We start from the raw sequence: 24,482 nt of genomic DNA, 5'->3' as shown, positions 1-24,482 counted from the left end.
TATGTATCACTTACAGATGCCACATTATATTTGTGTGTGTGTGTGTGGGCAGTGAATTTGAAGGATTGCAGTATAGACTGCAGTTCAATCTCTTGCCCCCACGATGGCGCCATTCATCCAGACCAGCAGCTTACTGTCAACCTGAAAACTCTTTATCCTCTTCATAGTCCCAGAATGGAACCACAGGTTGTTGAATGGAACCACGTGTTGTTGAATGGAACCACGTGTTGTTGAAAGGAACCATGTGTTGTGACATGGATTCAGGATGGATTCTTCATGAAGTCAGGAGGCAGACTGTCTACTTATAGTGTTTTATATCTGAAGGCCACCTAATATAACCCGCTTACACTCACCAGGGAATATAGAGTTATGTGGTATGTGTATGTCGGCCATCTTAATATGAAGTCAACTATTTGGTGCGATGTAGTGTGTGTGTATGTCGGCCATCTTAATATGAGGTCAATTGTTTGGTGTAATGTGGTGTGTGTATGTCGGCCATCTTATTATGAAGTCAATTGTTTGGTGTAATGTGGTGTGTGTATGTCGGCCATCTTATTATGAAGTCAATTGTTTGGTGTGATGTGATGTGTGTATGTCGGCCATCTTAATATGAGGTCAACTGTTTGGTGGGATGTTGTGTGTGTATGTGTCGGTCATTTTAATATGAGGTCAACTGTTTGGTGGGATGTTGTGTGTGTATGTCGGCCATCTTAATATGAGGTCAACTGTTTGGTGGGATGTTGTGTGTGTATGTCGGCCATCTTAATATGAGGTCAACTGTTTGGTGGGATGTTGTGTGTGTATGTGTCGGTCATTTTAATATGAGGTCAACTGTTTGGTGGGATGTTGTGTGTGTATGTCGGCCATCTTAATATGAGGTCAACTGTTTGGTGGGATGTTGTGTGTGTATGTCGGCCATCTTAATATGAGATCAACTGTTTGGTGGGATGTTGTGTGTGTATGTCGGCCATCTTAATATGAGGTCAACTGTTTGGTGGGATGTTGTGTGTGTATGTGTCGGTCATTTTAATATGAAATAATCTAAAGAAAAGCTGCATGACCCGAGTATACATTGTTGATCTCTATCTATTAAACTATCTGGAACTTTGATTTTATTTTAATTACAGGTATACTGTATGCAGACAGCTGATGAAACTGTGGGTTTGCACAACCAAAGAATTTCTGAACAACTGTCAGAAACCATGTGGTTTGCTGATGTCAACATTGTGAACAGAGTACCCCATGGAGGCAGCGGGGTTATGGTATGGGCAGGCATAAGCTACGGACAATGAACAAAATTGCATTTTATCGAATCTTTGACAAGATCCTGAGGCCTATTGTAGTGCCATTCATACGCCGCCATTAAAAAAATCTAATCAAATCCCCCAAAAATGATGCACTGAATTCAACCGTAAAATGCTTACTTACAAAGTCTTAACCAACAATGCAGTTAAAGAAAATAGAGTTATGAAAATATTTACTAAATAAACTAAAGTAACACAATAAAATAACAATATTTACAGGGGGTACTGGTACCGAGTCAATATGAGGGGTAAAGGTTAGTTGAGGTAATTTGTATATGTAGGTAGGGGGCAAAGTGACTATGCATAGATAGTAAACAGCAAGTAGCAGCATTGTAAAAACAAAGGGGGGGGGGGGGGGGGATTTGATTAATTGTTCAACAGTCTTATGGCTTGGGGGTAGAAGCTCTTATGGAGCCTTTTGGACCTAGACTTGACCCTCTGGTACTGCTTGATGTGCGGTAGCAGAGAGAACAGTCTAGGATTGAGTGACTAGTCTTTTACAATTTTTTGGGCCTTCCTCTGACTCTGACTAGTATATTGGTCCTGGATGTCAGGAAGCTTGGACCCAGTGATGTACTAGGCCATACCCACTACCCTCTGTAGTGCCTTATGGTAGGATGCTGAGCAAATGCCATACCAGGCAGTGATGCAACTAGTCAGGATGCTCTCGATGGCGCAGCTGTGTAACTTTGAGGATCTGGGGACCCATGCCAAGTCTTTTCCGAGGGGGGAAAGGCGAGGGGGAAAAAACGGCATTGTCGTGCCCTCCATGATTTTCTTGGTGTGTTTGGACCATGATAGTTTGTTTGTGATGTTTACACCAAGGAACTTGAAACTCTCGACCCGCTCCACTGCAGCACCTTCGATGTGAATGGTGTGTGTTCTGCCCTCCTATTCCTGTAGTCCACGATCATCTCCTTTGTCCTGCTCACGTTGAGGGAGAGGTTGTTGTCCTGGCACCACACTGCCAGGTCTCTGACCTCCTCCCTATAGACTGTCTCATCGTTGTCGATGATCAGGCCTACCACCGTTGTGTCATCAGCAAACTTAATCAAATCAAATCAAATGTATTTATATAGCCCTTCGTACATCAGCTGATATCTCAAAGTGCTGTACAGAAACCCAGCCTAAAACCCCAAACAGCAAGCAATGCAGGTGTAGAAGCACGGTGGCTAGGAAAAACGTGATGGTGTTGTAATCGTGCTTGGCCCTGTGCAATTGAGATTGCTTCATCTGTGGATCTGTTGGAGCAGTATGTGAATTGGAGTGGGTCTGGGGTTTCCAGGATGATGGTGTTGATGTGAGCTATGACCAGCCTTTCAAAGCACGTCATGGCTACCGACGTGACTGTTACGGGCTGTAGTCATTTAGGTAGGTTACCTTTGCTTTCTTGGGCACAGGGACTATAGTGGTCTGCTTGAAACATGTCGGTATTACAGACTTGGTCAGGAAGAGGTTGAAAATGTCAGTGAAGACACTTGCCAGTTGGTCCGGGCATGCTCTGAGTACACGTCCTAATAATTCGTCTGGCCCTGCAGCCTTGTCAATGCTGACCTGTTTAAAGGTCTTGCTCTCATCGGCTATGGAGAGCGTGATCAAACAGTCTTCCGGAACAGCTGGTGCTCTCATGCATGCTTCAGTGTTGCGTGCCTAGAAGGAAGCACAAAAGGCATTTAGCCCAAATGGTAGACTTGCATCATTGGGCAGCTCATGGTTGGGTTTCCCTTTGTAGTTCATACTAGTTTGCAAGGCCTGCCACATCCGACAAGTGTCAGAACCGGTATAATAGGATTCAATCGTAGTCTTGTATTGATGCTTTGCATGTTTGATGATTCGTCTGAGGGCATAGCAGGATTTTGTTTAAGAGTCCGAATTAGTGTCGCACTCCTTGAAAGCAGCAGCTCTAGCCTAGCTCTGTGCGGATGTTGCCTGTAGTCCATGGTTCCTGGTTGGGATATGTACGTACTGTCACGGTGGGGACAACGTCGTCAATGCAATTATTGATGAAGCCGGTGACTGAGGTGGTATACTCCTCTATGCCATTGGATGAATCCTGGAACATATTCCAGTCTGTGCTAGCACAATAGTCCTGTATAGCGTAGCATCTGCATCATTCAACCACTTCCGTATTGAGCAAGTCACTGGTACTTCCTGCTTTCGTTTTTGCTTGTAAGCAGGAATATGGAGGATATAATTATGGTCAGATTTGCCAAATGGAGGGGGAAGGAGAACTTTTACGCATCTCTGTGTGTGGAGTAAAGGTGGTCTAGACTCTTTTTTCCCTCTGGTTGCACATGTGACATGCACATGTGGCATGCTGGCAGAAATGAGGTTAAACTGATTTAAGATTGCCTGCATTAAAGTCCCTGGCCACTAGGAGCACCTCTTCTGGATGAGCGTCTTCCTGTTTGCTTATGGCCGTATACAGCTTATTGAGTGTGGTCTTAGTAACAGCGTTGGTTTGTGGTGGTAAATAGACGGCTATGTCTCTCAGTAGATAGTGTGGTCTACAGCTTCAAATCAAATCCAATGTTATTGTTCACATACACATGGTTAGCAGATGTTAATGCAAGTGTAGCGAAATGCTTATGTTTCTAGTTCCCGACAGTGCAGTAATATCTAACATGTAATCGTACAATTCCACAACAATTACCAAATACACACAGTAAAGGGATGGAATGAGAATATATACATGTAAATACATGGATGGGCATTGACAGAGAGGCAAAGGCCAGATGCAATACATGGTATAAATACAGTATATTCATATGAGATGAGTAACGCAAGATGTAAACATTATTAAAGTGTTATTATTAAAGTCACTAGTGATCCATTTATTAAAGTGGCCAATGATTTCAAGTCTGTATGTAGGCAGCAGCCTCTCTGTGTTAGTGATGGCTGTTTACCAGTCTGATGTCCTTGAGATAGAAGCTGTTTTTCAGTCTCTCTGTCCCAGCTTTGATGCACCTTTTCCTACCTCGCCTTCTGGATGATAGCAGGGTGAACAGGCAGTGGCTTGGATGGTTGTTGTCCTTGATGATCTTTTTGGCCTTCCTGTGACATCGGGTGCTGTAGGTGTCCTGTAGGGCAAGTTGGCCCAGGTGATGTGTTGTGCAGACCTCACCACCCTCTGGAGAGCCTTGCAGTTGAGGGAGGTGCAGTAGCCGTACCAGGCGGTGATACAGCCTGACAGGATGCTCTCAATTGTGCATCTGTAAAAGTTTGTGAGGGTTTTAGGAGACAAGCCAAATCTCTTCAGAGAAATCCCTCGAGACTACCTTAATATTAGACATCGCGCACCAGCTGTTATTAACAAATAGACACACAACCACTCGTCTTACCGGACGTAGCTGTTCTGTCCTCCTGATTCACGGAAAACCCAGCCAACTGTATATTATCCATGTTGTCGTTCAGCCACGACTCTGTGAAACATAAGATATTACAGTTTTTAATGTCCCGTTGGTAGGATTGTCTCGAACGGAGCTAATCCAGTTTATTCACGTTGGCCAATAGAAGGGATGGTAGACGCGGGTTACCCACTCGCTGACCAATTCTCACAAGGCACCCTTCGTGTCAGACTCATTAAAGAAAAAATCTTTGTCCAGTTCGAGGTGAGTAATCACTGTTCAGATATCCAAAAGCTATTTTCGGTCATAAAAGGCAGGAACATCAACATTATGTACAAAATAAATGACAAACAATGTGAAAAAACTCACAAAATAGCACAATTGGTTTGGCCATCCTTCCGGCGCCATTCTCATGTTTCAGCATGATAATGCACACCCCATGTCGTAAGGATCTGTACACAAATCTTGGAAGCTGAAAATGTTCCAGTTCTTCCATAGCCTGCGTACTCACCAGACTTGTCAACCATTGAGCATGTTTGAGATGCTCTGGATTGATGTGTATGACAACATTCCTACCTTTTTTTTGTTAAGGTACCTGTGACCAACAGCTGCATATCTGGCATCATTGAGGAAAGAACTGGAGTGTTCTATCCCTTCAGGAAAAAGGTGTGATGACATCTGTAGAATCTTTTATGTGACTAGTGAAGAAGGCACAGCTGATGATCCGCTGATAAAACTTCAGATAACCTGAGATCAGGACTAAAAGTTTCAAAAAAGACATGGACACAAACAGCAACGTTCCTTTCTACCGAGGTGGTGTTTGTTCAACTGCATGTTCTATCCCTATTGTGTATGAAAGTGCAGAGGCTGTGTGGAGTGACGCGCTGAGAGAGAGAGAGAGAGAGAGAGAGAGAGAGAGAGACGAGGAAGAAAGGCGCTACAAGGTGCCATTATAGGAAGAAGAAGATCGGTATCTTTCTATCTAACAACCAACAGCCTGCTTGGACCAGCACATTGCAGCACGCTACTCTGCCTACCTTCTGCGATAAGTACGTTACCCAATCTAGCTTCTGATTTATAAACTAGCTGTTTTCATTTGGGGGAATATGAAGGAGGATCTATAAGTTAAGTTGTGGAATGTATTTTTATGCAGAATGTATCCTCTTGACGCCCAGTTCTGCCCAGTGGAACGGGGTGAAGTGTGCAACACAGCTGCACTCCCAAACTTTATGAAATGGAGAGGAAAGACTCGAAACAGAATTCCTTCTTTGAATGAATATGATACATCATTTCTTATTTAATCTTCAAATTCATTTAGAAGAATACAGAATTATGAATTTCCTGCACATAGACACATTAATCTGTTTTTGTGCGGTTCTATTTTTACTTGTTTAATTTAGCAATTTGTGTACAATATATAATAGTTTGTTTTACCAGTTATATTTGAACAGTTAGTGTGTTTTTTCCTTCTAGAATGGCACGGTGTCATAGAGCCACTCTAGTGCTGTTGGTCTGCGGCATCCTAATGCACTACAGAATCTACTGCTCGTCTATAGGACTCAGGTATCCCAAGATCAGGTTGGTTATTCATTCCTATTTAAAATAGATATGAGTTCTGATCGGGGTTAATCTCAGCCTGAAGCCATCTCTATTCTTTATCAAGATTTATGAATCAAAGCTAAATTAAACAGTGTTTTTATCAACAGGAATCAGCGTTCAATATTGGAATATTATATGGACATTTTTATGCAGAATAGCACAGGCTATTATAGTTTATGTATTTTATAACAACATTTTAAATGTTTGTTATGGAATAGTCTAAATGATTGCAAATAATATTTGATCTATATAATATTTTTCATAGGTCTTTATTTTGACTGATAGACTTGAACGTGTGTAACGTCAGCTGGTGTTAGTTTGTTGAAATAGACCGAGGTCCCGTCCAGACAGGACAATAGAACTTGTATTACATTAGAGAAACAGTAGATAGTATAGTAGATGTACTACACCATGACACCCTGAATAAATGAGAGGTGTGAATGAAACCTGCAGGAGCATAGCCCTGCTTGGGATGAAGACGGGGTGCGGGGGAGCCATGGGGAGAGCCGAGGGGAGAGGGAAGAGCCGAGGGGAGATGGCAGAGCCATGGGGAGAACCGAGGGGAAAGGGGAGAGCCGAGGGGAGAGGGAAGAGCCGAGGGGAGAGCCGAGGGGAGAGCCATGGGGAAGGCCGAGGTGAGAGCTGTGGGGAGAGGGGAGAGCCGTGGGCAGAGCCGTGGGCAGAGCCTTGGGGAGAGCCGACGTGAGAGGGGAGAGCCATGGGGAGAGCCATGGGGAGAGCCGAGGTGAGAGCTGTGGGGAGAGGGGAGAGCCGTGGGCAGAGCCGTGGGCAGAGCCGAGGGGAGAGCCGAGGGGAGAGCCATGGGGAGAGCCAAGGGCAGAGCTGTGGGGAATGGGAGGGGAGAGCCGAGGGGAGAGGGGAGAGCCGAGGGGAGAGGGGAGAGCCATGGGGAGAGGGGAGAGGGGAGAGCCATGGGGAGAGCCAAGGGGAGAGGGGAGAACCAAGGGGAGAGGGGAGAGCCATGGGGAGAGCCGAGGGGACAGGGAAGAGCCGAGGGGAGAGGGAAGAGCCGAGGGGAGAGCCGAGGGGAGAGCCATGGGGAAGGCCGAGGTGAGAGCTGTGGGGAGAGGGGAGAGCCGTGGGCAGAGCCGTGGGCAGAGCCTTGGGGAGAGCCGACGTGAGAGGGGAGAGCCATGGGGAGAGCCATGGGGAGAGCCGAGGTGAGAGCTGTGGGGAGAGGGGAGAGCCGTGGGCAGAGCCGTGGGCAGAGCCGAGGGGAGAGCCGAGGGGAGAGCCATGGGGAGAGCCAAGGGCAGAGCTGTGGGGAATGGGGAGAGCCAAGGGCAGAGCTGTGGGGAGAGGGGAGAGCCAAGGGCAGAGCTGTGGGGAGAGGGGAGAGCCATGGGGAGAGCCAAGGGAAGAGCTGTGGGGAGAGGGGAGAGCCGAGGGCAGAGCCGTGGGCAGAGCCTTGGGGAGATCCAAGGTGAGAGCCAAGGCTCCATCAACATTTATTATATTTATCAGAGTTATCCATAATTTACCTGCATATTTTAATCAATTATTTTGCAGTTGTCAGACAGTCCTTATAGCTTAGAGTTTCAAATCATGGTGGAATTAATAACCTTATTATTGACCTTACTGTTATAATAATGAATGTGTGTGAATGTAGTTAATTAGATATTATTATTTTAAATCCAGAAGTTTCGACGGAACAATAAATTGCTGCCTTTCTGAACCACGTGGCTGAACAACACCTTGTCATCTGAAGCCTTGGAAGACCATTGCCTAAGACCAGCCAGATCTCTACATTTGTTTTGTTTGTTTTTACAGGGTCTTTGAGATTATTTGTAATGAAAGCACTATATAAAAATATATGTATTAATATTAGCTGACAGAAACACAGTATTGTCATTGTTTGGACACGAAAACGATAGGTTAGTATGGTACTAGGGGGTAACTAACCTTAAGAACAATGTCTAACCCCCCCCCCATTTAATCAGTTTTATTTAGTAAGTAATACTTTAAAGCGAAGTCTAGTTGTCTTCTTTAATGATTGAAACAAAATATGGGGGGAAATTGTTTTGCCCATGTCACCATTAATATCCTCACTATGAGGAGATGTGATGTAAAGTCCCTCTTTTTAACTCACCTGCACATTCATTTTCTTTGTCTTTGTTTATTGTTCCTTTTCCATACAATCCATTATGTACAATTGCACTAAATATAATTTGAACAATGCAAGATTTTAAATCCCAGCGGTTTTTAAAATTAAATTCAGGAGCAAAAGGTTTTCAATGGTTGTTTTTAATTCATTTAAAAAAAGCATTGGAACATAATATTGGAATGGAATATAAATAAACATTAAATAACATTGGAATATAACCTTTTATAACAATAACTTAACTAATTAACTCAGTGTTACAATGATGGGCCAAATCACTTATGCTCTGCTATTGCACAATTCTAATATGTACCTGCAGAGGGTTAGACCATTCTCCTTGTATGACTGGTGGAGGAGAGTCAGGCATGTTCTACTGATGCTGAAAGACATATTACAGATACAAATATTTTAGCATTATTATACAATAGATATGAAATGGCATTCTGAGATATCACTACACAATTCATACACATAAGGTTAGCTAGCTAGCCAGCCATCTACCATCAGCTAATGTTATCTAGCTAACAGGAAGCTTTAACTTGGGGTCTTTGTTAAAAAGTGTAGCTAGTTAAATATTGAACCATAGCTCAATCCATTGAGTACTAGCAATACAAACCGATTGTCATAGCTAGATAAAGTTAACCAAATACGTTTAATGTTAGCTAGTTAACATTAGGCTACAACTAGCAATGTGGAATAGCATTCTGACAAAACATTACTAACGGTACACAGTTCATCAATGGAAGTTAATTTTAGATAGCAAGCCAGCCATCTGACCTCAGCTAACATTAGCTAGCTAACAACAAGCTTTAAAACTTCTTCGGGTCAGTGTCCTGTCCACGGGACGGTTGAGTTAACGTAGGCTAATGCGATTAGCATGAGGTTGTAAGTAACAAGAAAACTTTCAAGGACATAGACATATCTGATATTGGCAGAAAGCTTGTTAAAACCTCTTGGAACCACCCATCCCAGATCCGGGATAATTGTCATCAACTACGCTAAATAGCATAGCGCAACGGTCAAATAATATTCATATTCATGAAATCACAAGTGAAATATAGCGAAACACAGCTTAGCCTTTTGTTAATCACCCTGTCGTCTCAGATTTAGAAATTATGCTTTACAGCGAAAAACAATGCAAGTGTTTGCTGTAAGTTTATCGAGATACTAGCAAAACATTATGTACACCTAGCGGCAGGTAACTTGGTCACGAAAATGAGAAAAGCAATCAAATTAATCGTTTACCTTTGATGATCTTTGGATGTTTTCACTCACGAGACTCCCAGTTAGACAGCAAATGTTCCTTTTTTTCCATAAAGATATTTTTTATATCCAAATACCTCCGCTAGTTTGATGCGTTATGCCCAGGAATCCACCGGAAATAGCGGTCACAACAACGCAGAAAAAAATTCCAAATTATATCCATAATATCGACAGAAACATGGCAAACGTTTTTTATAATCAATCCTCAAGGTGTTTTTCAAATATCTATTCGATAATATATCAACCGGGACAGTTGGCTGTTCACTAGGACCGGGAGGAAAAATGGCTACCTCTCTGTTTTGCGCAAAAATCACACTGAGAGCCAACAACTGACCACTTACGCAATGTGGACGTTTACACTCATTCTTCAAAATAAAGGCCTGAAACTACGTCTAAAGGCTTTAGACACCTTAGGGAAGCCACAGAAAAAGGAATCTGGTTGATATCCCTTTCAATGGGCAATAGGGATGCATAGAAAGACAGGGGTTTCAAAATAAGAGTCACTTCCTGATTGGATTTTTCTCAGGCTTTCACCTGCAATATCAGTTCTGTTAAACTCACAGACAATATTTTCACAGTTTTGGAAACTTTAGTGTGTATTCTATCCTAAGCTGTCAATTATATGCATATTCTAGCATCTGGTCCTGAGAAATAGGCTGTTTACTTTGGGAATGTTATTTTTCCAAAAATAAAAATAGTGCCCCCTAGCTTCAAGACTGCACTGTACAATTTACAGTAGCTATTACAGTGAAATAATACCATGCTATTGTTTGAGGAGAGTGCACAATTTTGAACATGAAAAGTTATTAATAAACAAATTATGCACATTTGGGCAGTCTTGATACAAACATTTTAGCAATAAATGTAATCGTTCAATGGATCAGTCTAAAACTTTGCACATACGCTGCTGCCATCTAGTGGCTAAAATAAAAATTACACCTGGTCTGGAATAATACATTATGGCCTTATGGTACAAAAAAAACTGTTGTTTTTTATTTGTATTGTCTTTAACAAGATCTATTGTGTTATTTTGAAATCCAAGATGGGAAGATGGCGTAGCAGTAGGATGTGTGTATTTGTCTTATCTCGTGTCTTATCCCGTGTAAATAGCAGGTCTTTTTCGTATATATCTTAATCTCACATTCTATCTACGAAATAAATATACTTTTCTGCAACCCGTCTCACCCAATTTGGTACGGATCTGCTATTTTTATTCCTTATAACTGGAACTTCCATCAGGAGATAGCCAGCTAACTAGCTACTGGTCTTTGTTAGCCACGGCTAGCGGTCTTCACCTTTTTCCTCGGTCACCAGCCAGCCTTAGCTCGGACAACACCTGCCAGTCTGCACAGTGCGATATCAACCCAGAGCATATCGGACTTCTCTCTATCATATCACTGGATTCTGCCGCTCTGGATCATAACACCGGATCACCACAGCTAGCTAGCTGCAAACGAGTGACTAACGCCACTGTCCCGAAGCAAGCATCAGCTAGCCTTGAGCTATCTTCGATCTAGGTCCATATACCAGCTAATTCTTGGGCTTACCTCCTTTGCCAATTAGCCTGGACCCTTTATTGTCGACACGAAGCCCCGCCGATCCATCATGACTGGACTGCCGACGTGATCGCCTGATGTGGTCTCAACAGGCTATTCTGTTACGATGTCGCCGAAGAGCCATCTACTAGCCCCGGCCCGCTAGCTATTCTGAACGGTGTATCCCCTTCTCGCCTAGCGTAGTAGTGACTACAGAATGGCATCCCAACTCACCTATTGCTGCTCTTTTGACCCTATGATCACTCGGCTACATAGCTGATGTCCCCTGGACTGTTTCAATAACATGGTACCTCATTTTGTTAACTTCTTACGGAGGTGGTCCCTGCACAGGAACAGCTCAGCGGAAATTTCAGAGCGCTACCTATAGTACTATACTAATACTATAGTACTCGATAAATCTCAAACTTTCATAAAAATACACATGCAAGGTACTGAATTAAAGCTACACTTGTTGTGAATCTAGCCACCAAGTCAGATTTGCAAAATGCTTTTCAGCGAAAGCATGAGAAGCTATTATCTGATAGCATGCACCCCCCCAAAATACCAGCACGACACGTAAACAACAGATTTTGCGGTAGCCGGCGCTACCCAAAACGTAGAAAAAAATATAAAACATTCATTACCTTGGACGAGCTTCTTTGTTGGCACTCCTATATGTCCCATAAACATCACAATTGGGTCTTTTTCCCAATTAAATCCGTCATTGTATACCCAAAATGTCATTTGCTGAAGGCCAGTCTGATGCTGCAAAAAGCCCATTTACAAGACGCAACGTCACTTTTTAAAATTACAAAAGTCGCCTATAAACTTTTACAAATCACTTCAAACGACTTTTCTAAACCAACTTTAGGTATTAATAAACGTTAATGATGTATCAAATTGATCACGGGGCGATCTGTATTCGATAGCAGCAAGTCTGGAAATCATTGTCCATTTTTTCAGTTTCACAACATACTGTGGTGCGCCTCAAGAAAGGAGGGGCCTATTCGTGACGTAACCAAGGATTGACAGCAATGGCGACATCGTGTGGAAGCTGTAGGCGTTTACAGGGGATCCTCATTTATTTTAGGTCGCCTTAAACAATACATTGAATGGCGGACAAATATTTTTTTTGTGTTTTTGGTAAACAGTTTTACCAGGGATTTTTACTCCTAAACACGTTCTGTTATAGCCACAGACCCGATTTAACCAGTTTTAGAGACTTCAGAGTGTTTTCTATACACACATACTTATCATATGCATATACTATATTCCTGGCATGAGTAGCAGGACTTTGAAATGTTGCGTGATTTTTAACAAAAAGCTGCGAAAATTCGCATCATCCATAACAGGTTTTAAGCTGTTGGCCCCAACCTCAAACTCAGGTCCTGTATGTACCTAACTGACTCGCTCTGCCCATTCATCACCCTTTACCCGTTGTTGTCTTAGCTCTCCTGATCAACACCTGTGATTGCTTTATGCCTCTCTCTAATGTCAATATGCCATGTCTAGTGCTGTCTTGGCTAGTTCTTATTGTTTTATTTCACTGTAGATCCCTCAGTCCTGCTCAAAATGCCTTAGATAGCTCTTTTGTCCCACCCCACACATGCGGAGACCTCACCTGGCTTAACTGGTGCCTCCAGAGACGAAACCGCTCACTGTTACTCAACACCTAGGTTTACCTCCACTGTACTCACATCCTACCATACCATTGTCTGTACATTATGCCCTGACTCTATTCTAACACACACAGAAATCTGCTCCTTTCATTCTCTGCCCCCAATGCACTAGACAACCAGTTCTTATAGCTTTTAGCCGTACCCTTCTGATGTACAGGTTAAAACCTCTTGGGGCTCGGTGTCCCGCTAACGGGATAGAAGCCAACCACATCCGGTGAAATTGGAGAGTGCCAAATTCAATTTTTTTATATCGAAATATTAAACATTCATGGACATACAAGTGTCTTATATAATTTAAAAGCTTAACTTCTTGTTAATCCAATTGCGTTGTCGAATGGCGAAAGCATACCATGTGATTATCTGAGGACGGTGCCCCACATCAAAATATTTTTTCAACAAGCACAGGCTTAACAAAATCACAAATAGCGATTAAATAAATCACTTACCTTTGAAGATCTTCCTCTGTTTGCAATCCCAAGGGTCCCAGCTACAATATGAATGGTCGTTTTTTTTTCGATAAAATCGAAAATATATCCTCAAATGTCAGTTTAGTTGGCACCATTGATTTCAGTAATCCACTCTTTTAACATGCATACAAGAGTCCAAAAAGTTACCACTAAACTTCATCCAAATAAGTCAAACGATGTTTCTATTTGATCCTTGGGTACTCTAAAGTGTAAATAAACTATAATATTTTACATGGAAAGAAGTATGTTCAATAGGATAGCCAAATTTGCAAGCGTGCGTCGAAAGACTGATTTTATCCAGGCTCACTGAAACTAATAATACTTGTTCATTTTTCAAAATAAAAGCCTGAAACCTTGAATAAAGACTTTTGACATCTAGTGGAAGCCATAGGAATTGCAATTTGGGTGACATAGGGGTTTCATTAGATTTATAAAATAAGAGCCTGGGAGCTGAAAAGAAAACTAATACTGGGCGGATTTTCTTCTGATTTTCGCCTGCCATATCAGTTCTGTTATAGCCACAGACATTATTTTAACAGTTTTAGAAACTTCAGAGTGTTTTCCATCCAATACTACCATTACCCCATTACCATATTATATGCATATACTGGCTTCCGGGCCTGAGTAACAGGCAGTTTACTTTGAGCATGTCAGACAGGCAGAAATTCAGGATACTGCCCCCTAGCCCTAAGAAGTTTAACATCAGAAGCCTAAATGTGTTTCATTCACTGCTTTAGCACACTCCGCCAACCCTGATGCCCTTAGCCGTGTCTGAATCCTGGCTTAGGAAAATCACCAAAAACCCTGTAATTTCCATCCCTAACTTTAACATTTTCCATCAAGATAGAAATGCCAAAGGGAGTGGAGTTGCAATCTACTGCAGAGATAGCTCTACTTGCACATCATCATCTGCACATTTATCACTCCAGTGTTAATGCTAAATTGTAATTATTTCGCCACTATAGACCAATGCCTTACCTCCCTTACCTCCCTTATCCTACCTCATTTGCACACACTGTATATAGACATTTTCTATTGTATTATTGACTGCATGTTTGTTTATTCCATGTGTAACTCTGTTATTGTTTGTGTTGCACTGCTTTGCTTTATCTTGACCAGGTCACAGTTGTAAATGAGAACTTGTTCTCAACTAGCCTACCTGGTTAAATAAAGGTTACACATGGAGTAAACAATAAACAGTAAACAATAAACAAGTCAATAACACAGTAGAAAAATAGTCTATATACATTGTGTGCAAAAGGCATGAGGAGGTAGGCAATAAATAGGCCATGAGAGCAAATAATTACAATTTAGCAGATTAACACTGGAGTGATAAATTATCAGATGATCATGTGCAAGTAGAGATACTGGTATGCAAAAGAGCAGAAAAGTAAATAAATAAAAACAGTATGGGGATGAGGTAGATAAATTGGATGGGCTATTTACAGATGGACTATGTACAGCTGCAGCGATCAGTTAGCTGCTCAGATAGCAGATGTTTAAAGTTGGTGAGGGAAATAAAAGTCTCCAACTTCAGCGATTTTTGCAATTCGTTCCAGTCACAGGCAGCGGAGAACTGGAAGGTAAGGCGGCCAAATGAGATGTTGGCTTTAGATCATACACTGCATTTAAGGAACAATGGGAAAGCAATTCTGCTTTGAAAGTTGATCAACTTGTATACTCACTTTTGAGAAAATCTCCTTTGAATGTTTTGGTATCTAGTCAAGAGCTCTGCTTTGTCTACACCGATTCAGCATCATTATTAAGCTTTAGCCCCACTCATCTCGTTTAGCTTTCGGAGCACTCTGACCGATGATTTGTTTACATATGGATAACATGAAAACAGCCACACAAACTCTGCTGGCAACAATTTATTTTAGCTTTTTTGCAGACATTTACTGACACTGGACATATTCAAAAGGAGTTGTACAAATGTCGCGTAACCTCAGCTAACAAGCCAGCCAGCTAACGTTAGCTAGTTAAACAACAATGAACAATGCTACAATGCTGGGGGCTAACCAAACAGGTTAAACTTAGCTACAGTTGGAGTCGGAAGTTTACACACACCGTAGCCAAATACATTTAAACTCAGTTTTTCACAGTTCCTGACATTTAATCCTAGTAAAAATTCCCTGTCTTAGGTCAGTTAGGATCACCACTTTATTTTAATAATGTGAAATGTCAGAATAATAGTAGAGATAATTATTTCTTTCAAATTTGATTTCTTTCATCACATTACCAGTGGGTCAGAAGTTAACATACACTCAATTAGTATTTGGTAGCGTTGCCTTTAAATTGTTTAACTTGGGTCAAACCTTTCGGGAAGCCTTCCACAAGCTTCCCACAATAAGTTGGGTGAATTCTGGCCCATTCCTCCTGACAGAACTGGTGTAACTGAGTCAGGTTTGTAGGCCTCCTTGCTCGCACACGCTTTTTCAGTTCTGCCCACACATTTTCTATGGGATTGAGGTCAGGGCTTTGTGATGGCCACTCCAATACCTTGACTTGGTTGTCCTTAAGCCATTTTGCAACAACTTTGGAAGAATGCTTGGGGTCATTGTCCATTTGGAAGACCCATTTGTGACCAAGCTTCAACCTGACTGATGTCTTGAGATGTTGCTTCAATATATCCACGGAATTTTCCTGCCTCAAGCTGCCATCTATTTTGTGAAGGGCACCAGTCCCTCCTGCAGCAAAGCACCCCCATAACATGATGCTGCCACCCCCGTGCTTCACGGTTGGGATGGTGTTCTTCAGCTTGCAAGCTTCCCCTTTTTCCTCCAAACATAACAATGGTCATTGTGGCCAAACAGTTCTATTTTTGTTTCATCAGACCAGAGGACATTTCTCAAAAATGTACGATCTTTGTCCTCATGTGCAGTTGCAAACCGTAGTCTGGCTTTTTTATGGTGGTTTTGGAGCAGTGGCTTCTTCCTTGCTGAGCGGCCTTTCAGGATATGTCGATATAGGACTCATTTTACTGTGGATATAGATACTTTTGTACCTGTTTCATCCAGCATCTTCACAAGGTCCTTTGCTTGTTCTGGGATTGATTTGCACTTTTCGCACCAAAGTACGTTCATCTCCAGGAGACAGAATGCGTCTCCTTCCTGAGTGGTATGACAACTGTGTAGTCCCATAGTGTTTCTACTTGTGTACTATTGTTTGTACAGATGAACGTGGTACCCTCAGGCATTTGGAAATTGCTGCCAAGGATTAACCAGACTTGTGGAGGTCTACAGGTTTTTTCTGAGGTCTTGGCTGATTTATTTTGATTTTCCCATGATGTCAAGCAAAGAGGCACTGAGTTTGAAGGTAGGCCTTGAAATACATCCACAGGTACACCTCCAATTGACTCAAATGATGTTTGATAAAAATATATATATATATTTTTATGTTCAAACGGCTCTCCTGTGAAGGCCTGACATGATTCTAATGTGTCTAGGGTTGTGTTGTGTAGGGTTCTGATTCTCTATTGTGTCTAGGGTTGTAGTGTTGTGTTATTGTCACAGTTGTTTTATGGAGGAGACCATGGCGCAGCATGGTAAGCGTACATTCTTCTTTAATTAAAGAAAGAACACTGAACAAACTAACAAAACGAACCGTGAAGCAAATATGAGTAGTGCAGACAGGCAACTAAACATAAAATAAGAACCCACAAATACAAAATGGCTACCTAAATATGGTCCCCAATCAGAGACAACGATAAACAGCTGCCTCTGATTGGGAACCAATTCAGGCCACCATAGACATACAAATACCTAGACTTACAAAACGCCTAGATATACAAAACCCCTAGACAATACAAAAACTAACATACCCACCCTAGTCACACCCTGACCTAACCAAAATAATAAAGATAACAAAGATAACTAAGGTCAGGGCGTGACAGTTCTCTAGGGGTTCTGGTTATAACGTGTCTAGAGTTATGTTGTGTAGGGTTCTGATTCTCCATTGTGTCTAGTGTTGTGTTCTGTAGGGGTTTTGATTCTAATGTGTCTAGGGTTGTGTTGTGTAGGGGTTCTGATTTGAATGTGTCTAGGGTTGTGTTGTGTAGGGGTTTTGATTTGAATTTGTCTAGGGTTGTGTTATGTCTGGGTTCTGATTCTAATATTTCTAGTGTTCTGTAGGCTCTGAATCTGATGTGTCTAGGGTTGTGCTGTTGTGTTGGGGTTTTGATTCTAATGTGTTCAGGGTTGTGTTGTATAGGGGTTCTGATTCTAATGTGTTCAGGGTTGTGTTGTGTAGGGGTTCTGATTCTAATATGTCTAGTGTTGTGTTGTGTTGGGGTTCTGACTAATGTGTTTAGGGTTGTAATGTTTCAGTGTTCTGATTCTGATGTTTCTAGCATTGTGTTGTTGTGTTGTTTTGGGTTTCTGATTGTAATGTGTCTAGGGTTGTGTTGTTGTGTTGTGGTTCTGATTCGTATGTGTCTAGGGTTGTGTTGTTATGTAAGCGTTCTGATTGTAATGTGTCTAGGGTTGTGTTGTTGTGCTGTGGTTCTGATTCGTATGTGTCTAGGGTTGTGTTGTTTCAGGGTTCAGTTTCTAATATGTCTTGTGTTGTGTATTGGTTCTGATTCTAATGTTTCTAGTGTTGTGTTGTGTAGGGATTCTGATTATAACATATCTAGGGTTGTGTTGTGTAGGGGTTCTGATTCTAATGTGTCTAGGTTTGTGTTATTGTGTCTGGGTTCTGATTCTATTGTGTCTAGGTTTGTTTTGTTGTGTCTGGGTTCTGATTCTAACGTGTCTGGTGTTGTGTTGGGGTTCTGATTCTTATTTGTTGATTGTTGTGTTGTTGTGTTGGGTTTCTGATTCTAATGTGTTTAGGGTTTTGATTCTAATGTGCCTAGGATGTGTAGGGGTTCTGATTCTTATTTGTCTAGGGTTGTGTTGTGTAGGGGTTCTGACTAATGTGTCTAGGTTTGTGTTGTGTAGGGGTTCTGATTCTAATGTTTCCAGAGTTGTGTTGTGTAGGGGTTCTGATTATAACGTGTCTAGGGTTGTGTTGGTGTGTCAAGTTCTGATTCTAACATGTCTCTGTGTTGTTGTGTTGTCTCAGAACAGAGAGACGTGCGGAGGAGGTGGTAGCTAGCACATTGAGGGAGATTCTGGGCCAGCTGACAGCGAGGCAGTATCTCACTGCACTGATGATGATACCTGTAGGGTAAGAGACCTGTTATTCACTGCTCTGATGATGATACCTGTAGGGTAAGAGTCCTGTTATTCACTGCTCTGATGATGATGCCTGTTGGGACCTTTCATTCACTGCTCTGATGATACCTGTATAAACCTGTTATTCACTGCTCTGATGATGATACCTGTATAGCCTACAGTAGTATGACCTGTGTGGTAGGAGGATCTACAGTATGTAGTAGGATCTATGTAGAAGGATCTACAGTATGTAGTAGGATCTACTGTATGTAGTAGGATCTATGTAGTAGGATCTACTGTATGTAGTAGGATCTATGTAGTAGGATCTACAGTATGTAGTAGTATCTACTGTATGTAGTAGGTTCTGATGTAGTAGGACCTACATTATGTAGTAGGATCTACTATATCTAGTAGGATCTATTGTATGTAGTAGTATCTACAGTATGTAGTAGGATCTACAGTATGTAGTAGGATCTAATGTAGTAGGATCTACTGTATGTAGTAATATCTAATGTAGTAGGATCTACATTATGTAGTAGGATCTACTATATCTAGTAGGATCTACTGTATGTAGTAGGATATACAGTATGTAGTAGGATCTACTGTATGAATATAGGATATATGGAGTAGGATCTATGTGGTAGGATCTATATTATGTAGTAGGATCTATGTAGTAGGATCTATGTAGTAGCATCTACATTATGTAGTAGGATCTATGTAGTAGGATCTACAGTTTGTAGTAGGTTCTACTCTATGTAGTATGCTCTATGTAGTAGGATCTATAGTATGTAGTAATATCTATGTAGTAGGATCTACTGTATATAGTATGATCTACAGTATGTAGTAGGATCTACTGTATGTAGTAGGCTCTATGTAGTAGGATCTACAGTATGTAGTAGGATCTACTGTATGAATATAGGATATATGGAGTAGGATCTATGTGGTAGGATCTATGTAGTAGGATCTACAGTATGTAGTAGGATCTAATGTATGTAGTAGGATCTACAGTATGTAGTAGGATCTACTGTATGTAGCAGGATCTATGTAGTAGGATCTACTGTTTGTAGTAGGATCTATGTCGTAGGATCTAGTGTAAGTAGTAGGATCTATGTAGTAGGATCTACTGTATGTAGTAGGATATACAGTATGTAGTAGGATCTACAGTATGTAGTAGGATCTAATGTAGTAGGATCTAATGTAGTATGATCTACTGTATGTAGTAAGAACCACTGTATGTTTTAGGATCTATGTAGTAGGATCTACTTTATGTAGTAGGATCTACAGTATGTAGTAAGATCTACAGTATGTAGTAGGATCTACAATATGTAGTAGGATCTACTGTATGTAGTAGGATCTACAGTATGTTGTAGGATCTACTGTATGATTATAGGATATATGGAGTAGGATCTATGTGGCAGGATCTATCTAGTAGGATCTATAGTATGTAGTAGGATATATGTAGTAGGATATACTGTATATAGTAGGATCTACAGTATGTAGTAGGATCTAATGTAGTAGGATCTACTGTATGTAGTAGGATATATGTAGAAGGATCTACAGTATGTAGTAGGAATTACTGTATGTAGTAGGATCTACTGTATGTAGTAGGATCTACTGTTTGTAGTAGGATCTATGTAGTAGGATCTACAGTATGTAGTAGTATCTACTGTATGTAGTAGGTTCTGATGTAGTAGGACCTACATTATGTAGTAGGATCTACTATATCTAGTAGGATCTATTGTATGTAGTAGTATCTACAGTATGTAGTAGGATCTACAATATGTAGTAGGATCTAATGTAGTAGGATCTACTGTATGTAGTAATATCTAATGTAGTAGGATCTACATTATGTAGTAGGATCTACTATATCTAGTAGGATCTACTGTATGTAGTAGGATATACAGTATGTAGTAGGATCTACTGTATGAATATAGGATATATGGAGTAGGATCTATGTGGTAGGATCTATATTATGTAGTAGGATCTATGTAGTAGGATCTATGTAGTAGCATCTACATTATGTAGTAGGATCTATGTAGTAGGATCTACAGTTTGTAGTAGGTTCTCCTCTATGTAGTATGCTCTATGTAGTAGGATCTATAGTATGTAGTAATATCTATGTAGTAGGATCTACTGTATATAGTATGATCTACAGTATGTAGTAGGATCTACAGTATGTAGTAGGATCTACTGTATGAATATAGGATATATGGAGTAGGATCTATGTGGTAGGATCTATGTAGTAGGATCTATAGTATGTAGTAGGATCTAATGTATGTAGTAGGATCTACAGTATGTAGTAGGATCTACTGTATGTAGTAGGATCTATGTAGTAGGATCTACTGTTTGTAGTAGGATCTATGTCGTAGGATCTAGTGTAAGTAGTAGGATCTATGTAGTAGGATCTACTGTATGTAGTAGGATATACAGTATGTAGTAGGATCTACAGCATGTAGTAGGATCTAATGTAGTAGGATCTAATGTAGTATGATCTACTGTATGTAGTAAGAACCACTGTATGTTTTAGGATCTATGTAGTAGGATCTACTGTATGTAGTAGGATCTACTTTATGTAGTAGGATCTACTGTATGTAGTAGGATCTGCTGTATATAGTAGGATCTACATTAAATAGTAGGATATAATGTAGTAGGATCTACCGTATTTAGTATGATCTAATGTATGTAGTAGGATCTATGTAGTAGGATCTACTGTATGTAGTAGGATCTATGTGGTAGGATATATGTAGTAGGATCTACTGTATGTAGTAGGATCTACTGTATGTAGTAGGATCTATGTAGTAGGATCTACTGTATGTCGTAGGATCTACTGTATGTAGTAGGATCTATGTGATAGGATCTATGTAGTAGGATCTACTGTATGTAGTAGGATCTACTGTATGTAGTAGGATCTACTGTATGTAGTAGGATCTACTGTATGTAGTAGGATCTACAGTATGTAGTAGGACCTACTGTAAGTATTAGGATATATTTAGTAGAATATACTGTATCTAATAGGACCTACTGTATGTAGTAGGACGTATGTAGTACAGTAGGATATACTGTATGTAGTAAAATATACTGTATGTAGTAGGATCTACTGTATGTAGTGCGGTGTACAGTATGTAAGACGGTCTACTGTACGTAGTAGGATCTACAGTATGTAGTAGGATCTACTGTATGTAATAGGATCTATGTGGTAGAATTCACTGTATGTAGAAGGACCTATGTAATATGATTGACATTATGTAGTAGGATCTATGTAGTAGGATCTACTGTATGTAGTAGAATCTACTGTATGTAGTATGATCTACTGTATGTAGTATGATCTACTGTGTTGTAGGATTTATGTAGTTGGATTTACTGTATGTTGTAGGATCTACTGTGTGTAGGAGGATCTATATAGTACAGTAGGATCTACTGTATGTAGTAGGATCTATGTAGTACAGTAGGATCTACTGTATGTAGTAGGATCTATGTAGTACAGTAGGATCTAGTGTATGTAGTAGGATCTACTGTATGTAGTAAGATCTATTTAGTAGGATCTACAGTGCCTTGCGAAAGTATTCGGCCCCCTTGAACTTTACGACCTTTTGCCACATTTCAGGCTTCAAACATAAAGATAGAAAACTGTATTTTTTTATGAAGAATCAACAACAAGTGGGACACAATCATGAAGTGGAACGACATTTATTGGATATTTCAAACTTTTTTAACAAATCATAAACTGAAAAATTGGGCGTGCAAAATGATTCAGCCCCCTTAAGTTAATACTTTGTAGCGCCACCTTTTGCTGCGATTACAGCTGTAAGTCGCTTGGGGTATGTCTCTACCAGTTTTGCACATCGAGAGACTGACATTTTTTCCCATTCCTCCTTGCAAAACAGCTCGAGCTCAGTGAGGTTGGATGGAGAGCATTTGTGAACAGCAGTTTTCAGTTCTTTCCACCGATTCTCGATTGGATTCAGGTCTGGACTTTGACTTGGCCATTCTAACACCTGGATATGTTTATTTTTGAACCATTCCATTGTAGATTTTGCTTCATGTTTTGGATCATTGTCTTGTTGGAAGACAAATCTCCGTCCCAGTCTCAGGTATTTTGCAGACTCCATCAGGTTTTCTTCCAGAATGGTCCTGTATTTGGCTCCATCCATCTTCCCATCAATTTTAACCATCTTCCCTGTCCCTGCTGAAGAAAAGCAGGCCCAAACCATGATGCTGCCACCACCATGTTTGACAGTGGGGATGGTGTGTTCAGCTGTGCTGCTTTTACGCCAAACATAACGTTTTGCATTGTTGCCAAAAAGTTCAATTTTGGTTTCATCTGACCAGAGCACCTTCTTCCACATGTTTGGTGTGTCTCCCAGGTGGCTTGTGGCAAACTTTAAACAACACTTTTTATGGATATCTTTAAGAAATGGCTTTCTTCTTGCCACTCTTCCATAAAGGCCAGATTTGTGCAATATACGACTGATTGTTGTCCTATCGACAGAGTCTCCCACCTCAGCTGTAGATCTCTGCAGTTCATCCAGAGTGATCATGGGCCTCTTGGCTGCATCTCTGATCAGTCTTCTCCTTGTATGAGCTGAAAGTTTAGAGGGACGGCCAGGTCTTGGTAGATTTGCAGTGGTCTGATACTCCTTCCATTTCAATATTATCGCTTGCACAGTGCTCCTTGGGATGTTTAAAGCTTGGGAAATCTTTTTGTATCCAAATCTGGCTTTAAACTTCTTCACAACAGTATCTCGGACCTGCCTGGTGTGTTCCTTGTTCTTCATGATGCTCTCTGCGCTTTTAACGGACCTCTGAGACTATCACAGTGCAGGTGCATTTATACGGAGACTTGATTACACACAGTTGGATTGTATTTATTCTCATTAGTCATTTAGGTCAACATTGGATCATTCAGAGATCCTCACTGAACTTCTGGAGAGAGTTTGCTGCACTGAAAGTAAAGGGGCTGAATAATCTTGCACGCCCAATTTTTCAGTTTTTGATTTGTTAAAAAAGTTTGAAATATCCAATAAATGTCGTTCCACTTCATGATTGTGTCCCACTTGTTGTTGATTCTTCACAAAAAAATACAGTTTTCTATCTTTATGTTTGAAGCCTGAAATGTGGCACAAGGTCGCAAAGTTCAAGGGGGCCGAATACTTTCGCAAGGCACTGTATATACTAATATGACATATAGTATGACGTATTAATATGATGTTTATGTGTTTATTTGAGGAGAGTGTTATGTAGTACCATGCTGTACTAATATGTTGTCCCATGTCAATGCAGTGAGGAGAGTCGAATGGAGGATGAATCGGAGCCGTTATCAAAGCGTCACTCAGACGGCATCTTCACAGACGGCTACAGTCGCTACAGGAAACATATGGCTATGAAGAAGTACCTGGAGGCAGTGTTGGGGAGAAGGTACAGACAGCGATTTAGGAACAAAGTATGGAGGCTCACATATTTGTAGCGATTCTAGCCCTCCCTTACCCTGACCCTAAACCTAACTCTGACCCTAACTCTGACCTTAACCCAAACTCTGACCCTAACCCTAACTTTGACCCTAACTCTGACCCCAACTCTGACCCTAACTCTCTGTTATATATACTCATCTTTCAAACTACATCCTTATGAATGCTATACTATATCTGACCAAAAAGTGGTTTGTGCCTGTGTTCCTTAAACATATATTTACAGTTGAAGTCGGAAGCTTACAATACATACAATTTAGCCAAATACATTTAAACTCAGTTTTTCACAATTCCTGACATATAATCACAGTAAAAATTTCCTGTCTTAGGTCAGTTATGATCACCAGTTAATTTTAAGAATGTGAAATGTCAGAATAAATACTAGAGAAAATGATTTATTTCAGCTTTTATTTCTTTCATCACATTCCCAGTGGGTCAGAATTGTACATACACTCAATTAGTATTTCGTAGCATTGCCTTTAAATTGTTTAACTTGGGTCAAACATTTCGGGAAGCCTTCCACAAGCTTCCCACAATAAATTGGG

At 40.9% G+C, this 24,482-nt stretch overlaps 1 protein-coding gene across 1 annotated transcript; it reads left to right on the top strand.

Annotated features, from left to right (window-relative positions):
- The first annotated feature begins 5,667 nt into the window (after nucleotides 1-5,667).
- On the top strand, nucleotides 5,668-23,936 carry LOC139386804 (adenylate cyclase activating polypeptide 1b). The gene is made up of 5 exons (XM_071132611.1): nucleotides 5,668-5,700; nucleotides 6,125-6,229; nucleotides 6,704-6,952; nucleotides 18,381-18,485; nucleotides 23,753-23,936. The coding sequence occupies exons 2-5, from the start codon at nucleotides 6,126-6,128 to the stop codon at nucleotides 23,934-23,936; spliced, it is 642 nt and encodes a 213-aa protein (XP_070988712.1). The 5' UTR covers nucleotides 5,668-5,700; nucleotide 6,125.
- The last annotated feature ends 546 nt before the right edge of the window (nucleotides 23,937-24,482 follow it).

The sequence above is a fragment of the Oncorhynchus clarkii genome, chromosome 28 (genome assembly GCF_045791955.1).
Source record: "Oncorhynchus clarkii lewisi isolate Uvic-CL-2024 chromosome 28, UVic_Ocla_1.0, whole genome shotgun sequence".
Classification (NCBI taxonomy): Eukaryota; Metazoa; Chordata; class Actinopteri; order Salmoniformes; family Salmonidae; genus Oncorhynchus; species Oncorhynchus clarkii.
The sequence above is the reverse complement of the archived record's forward strand: the minus strand, read 5'-3'. Positions and strand labels throughout refer to the sequence as shown.

Coding starts and splice junctions, on each gene's coding strand:
- LOC139386804 (XM_071132611.1), top strand. CDS start 6,126: ATGGCACGGTGTCATAGAGCCACTCTAGTGCTGTTGGTCTGCGGCATC. Junction 6,953..18,380: donor GAGCCTTGGGGAGAGCCGAC/GTGAGAGGGGAG, acceptor GTGTTGTCTCAG/AACAGAGAGACGTGCGGAGG. Junction 18,486..23,752: donor CTGATGATGATACCTGTAGG/GTAAGAGACCTG, acceptor ATGTCAATGCAG/TGAGGAGAGTCGAATGGAGG.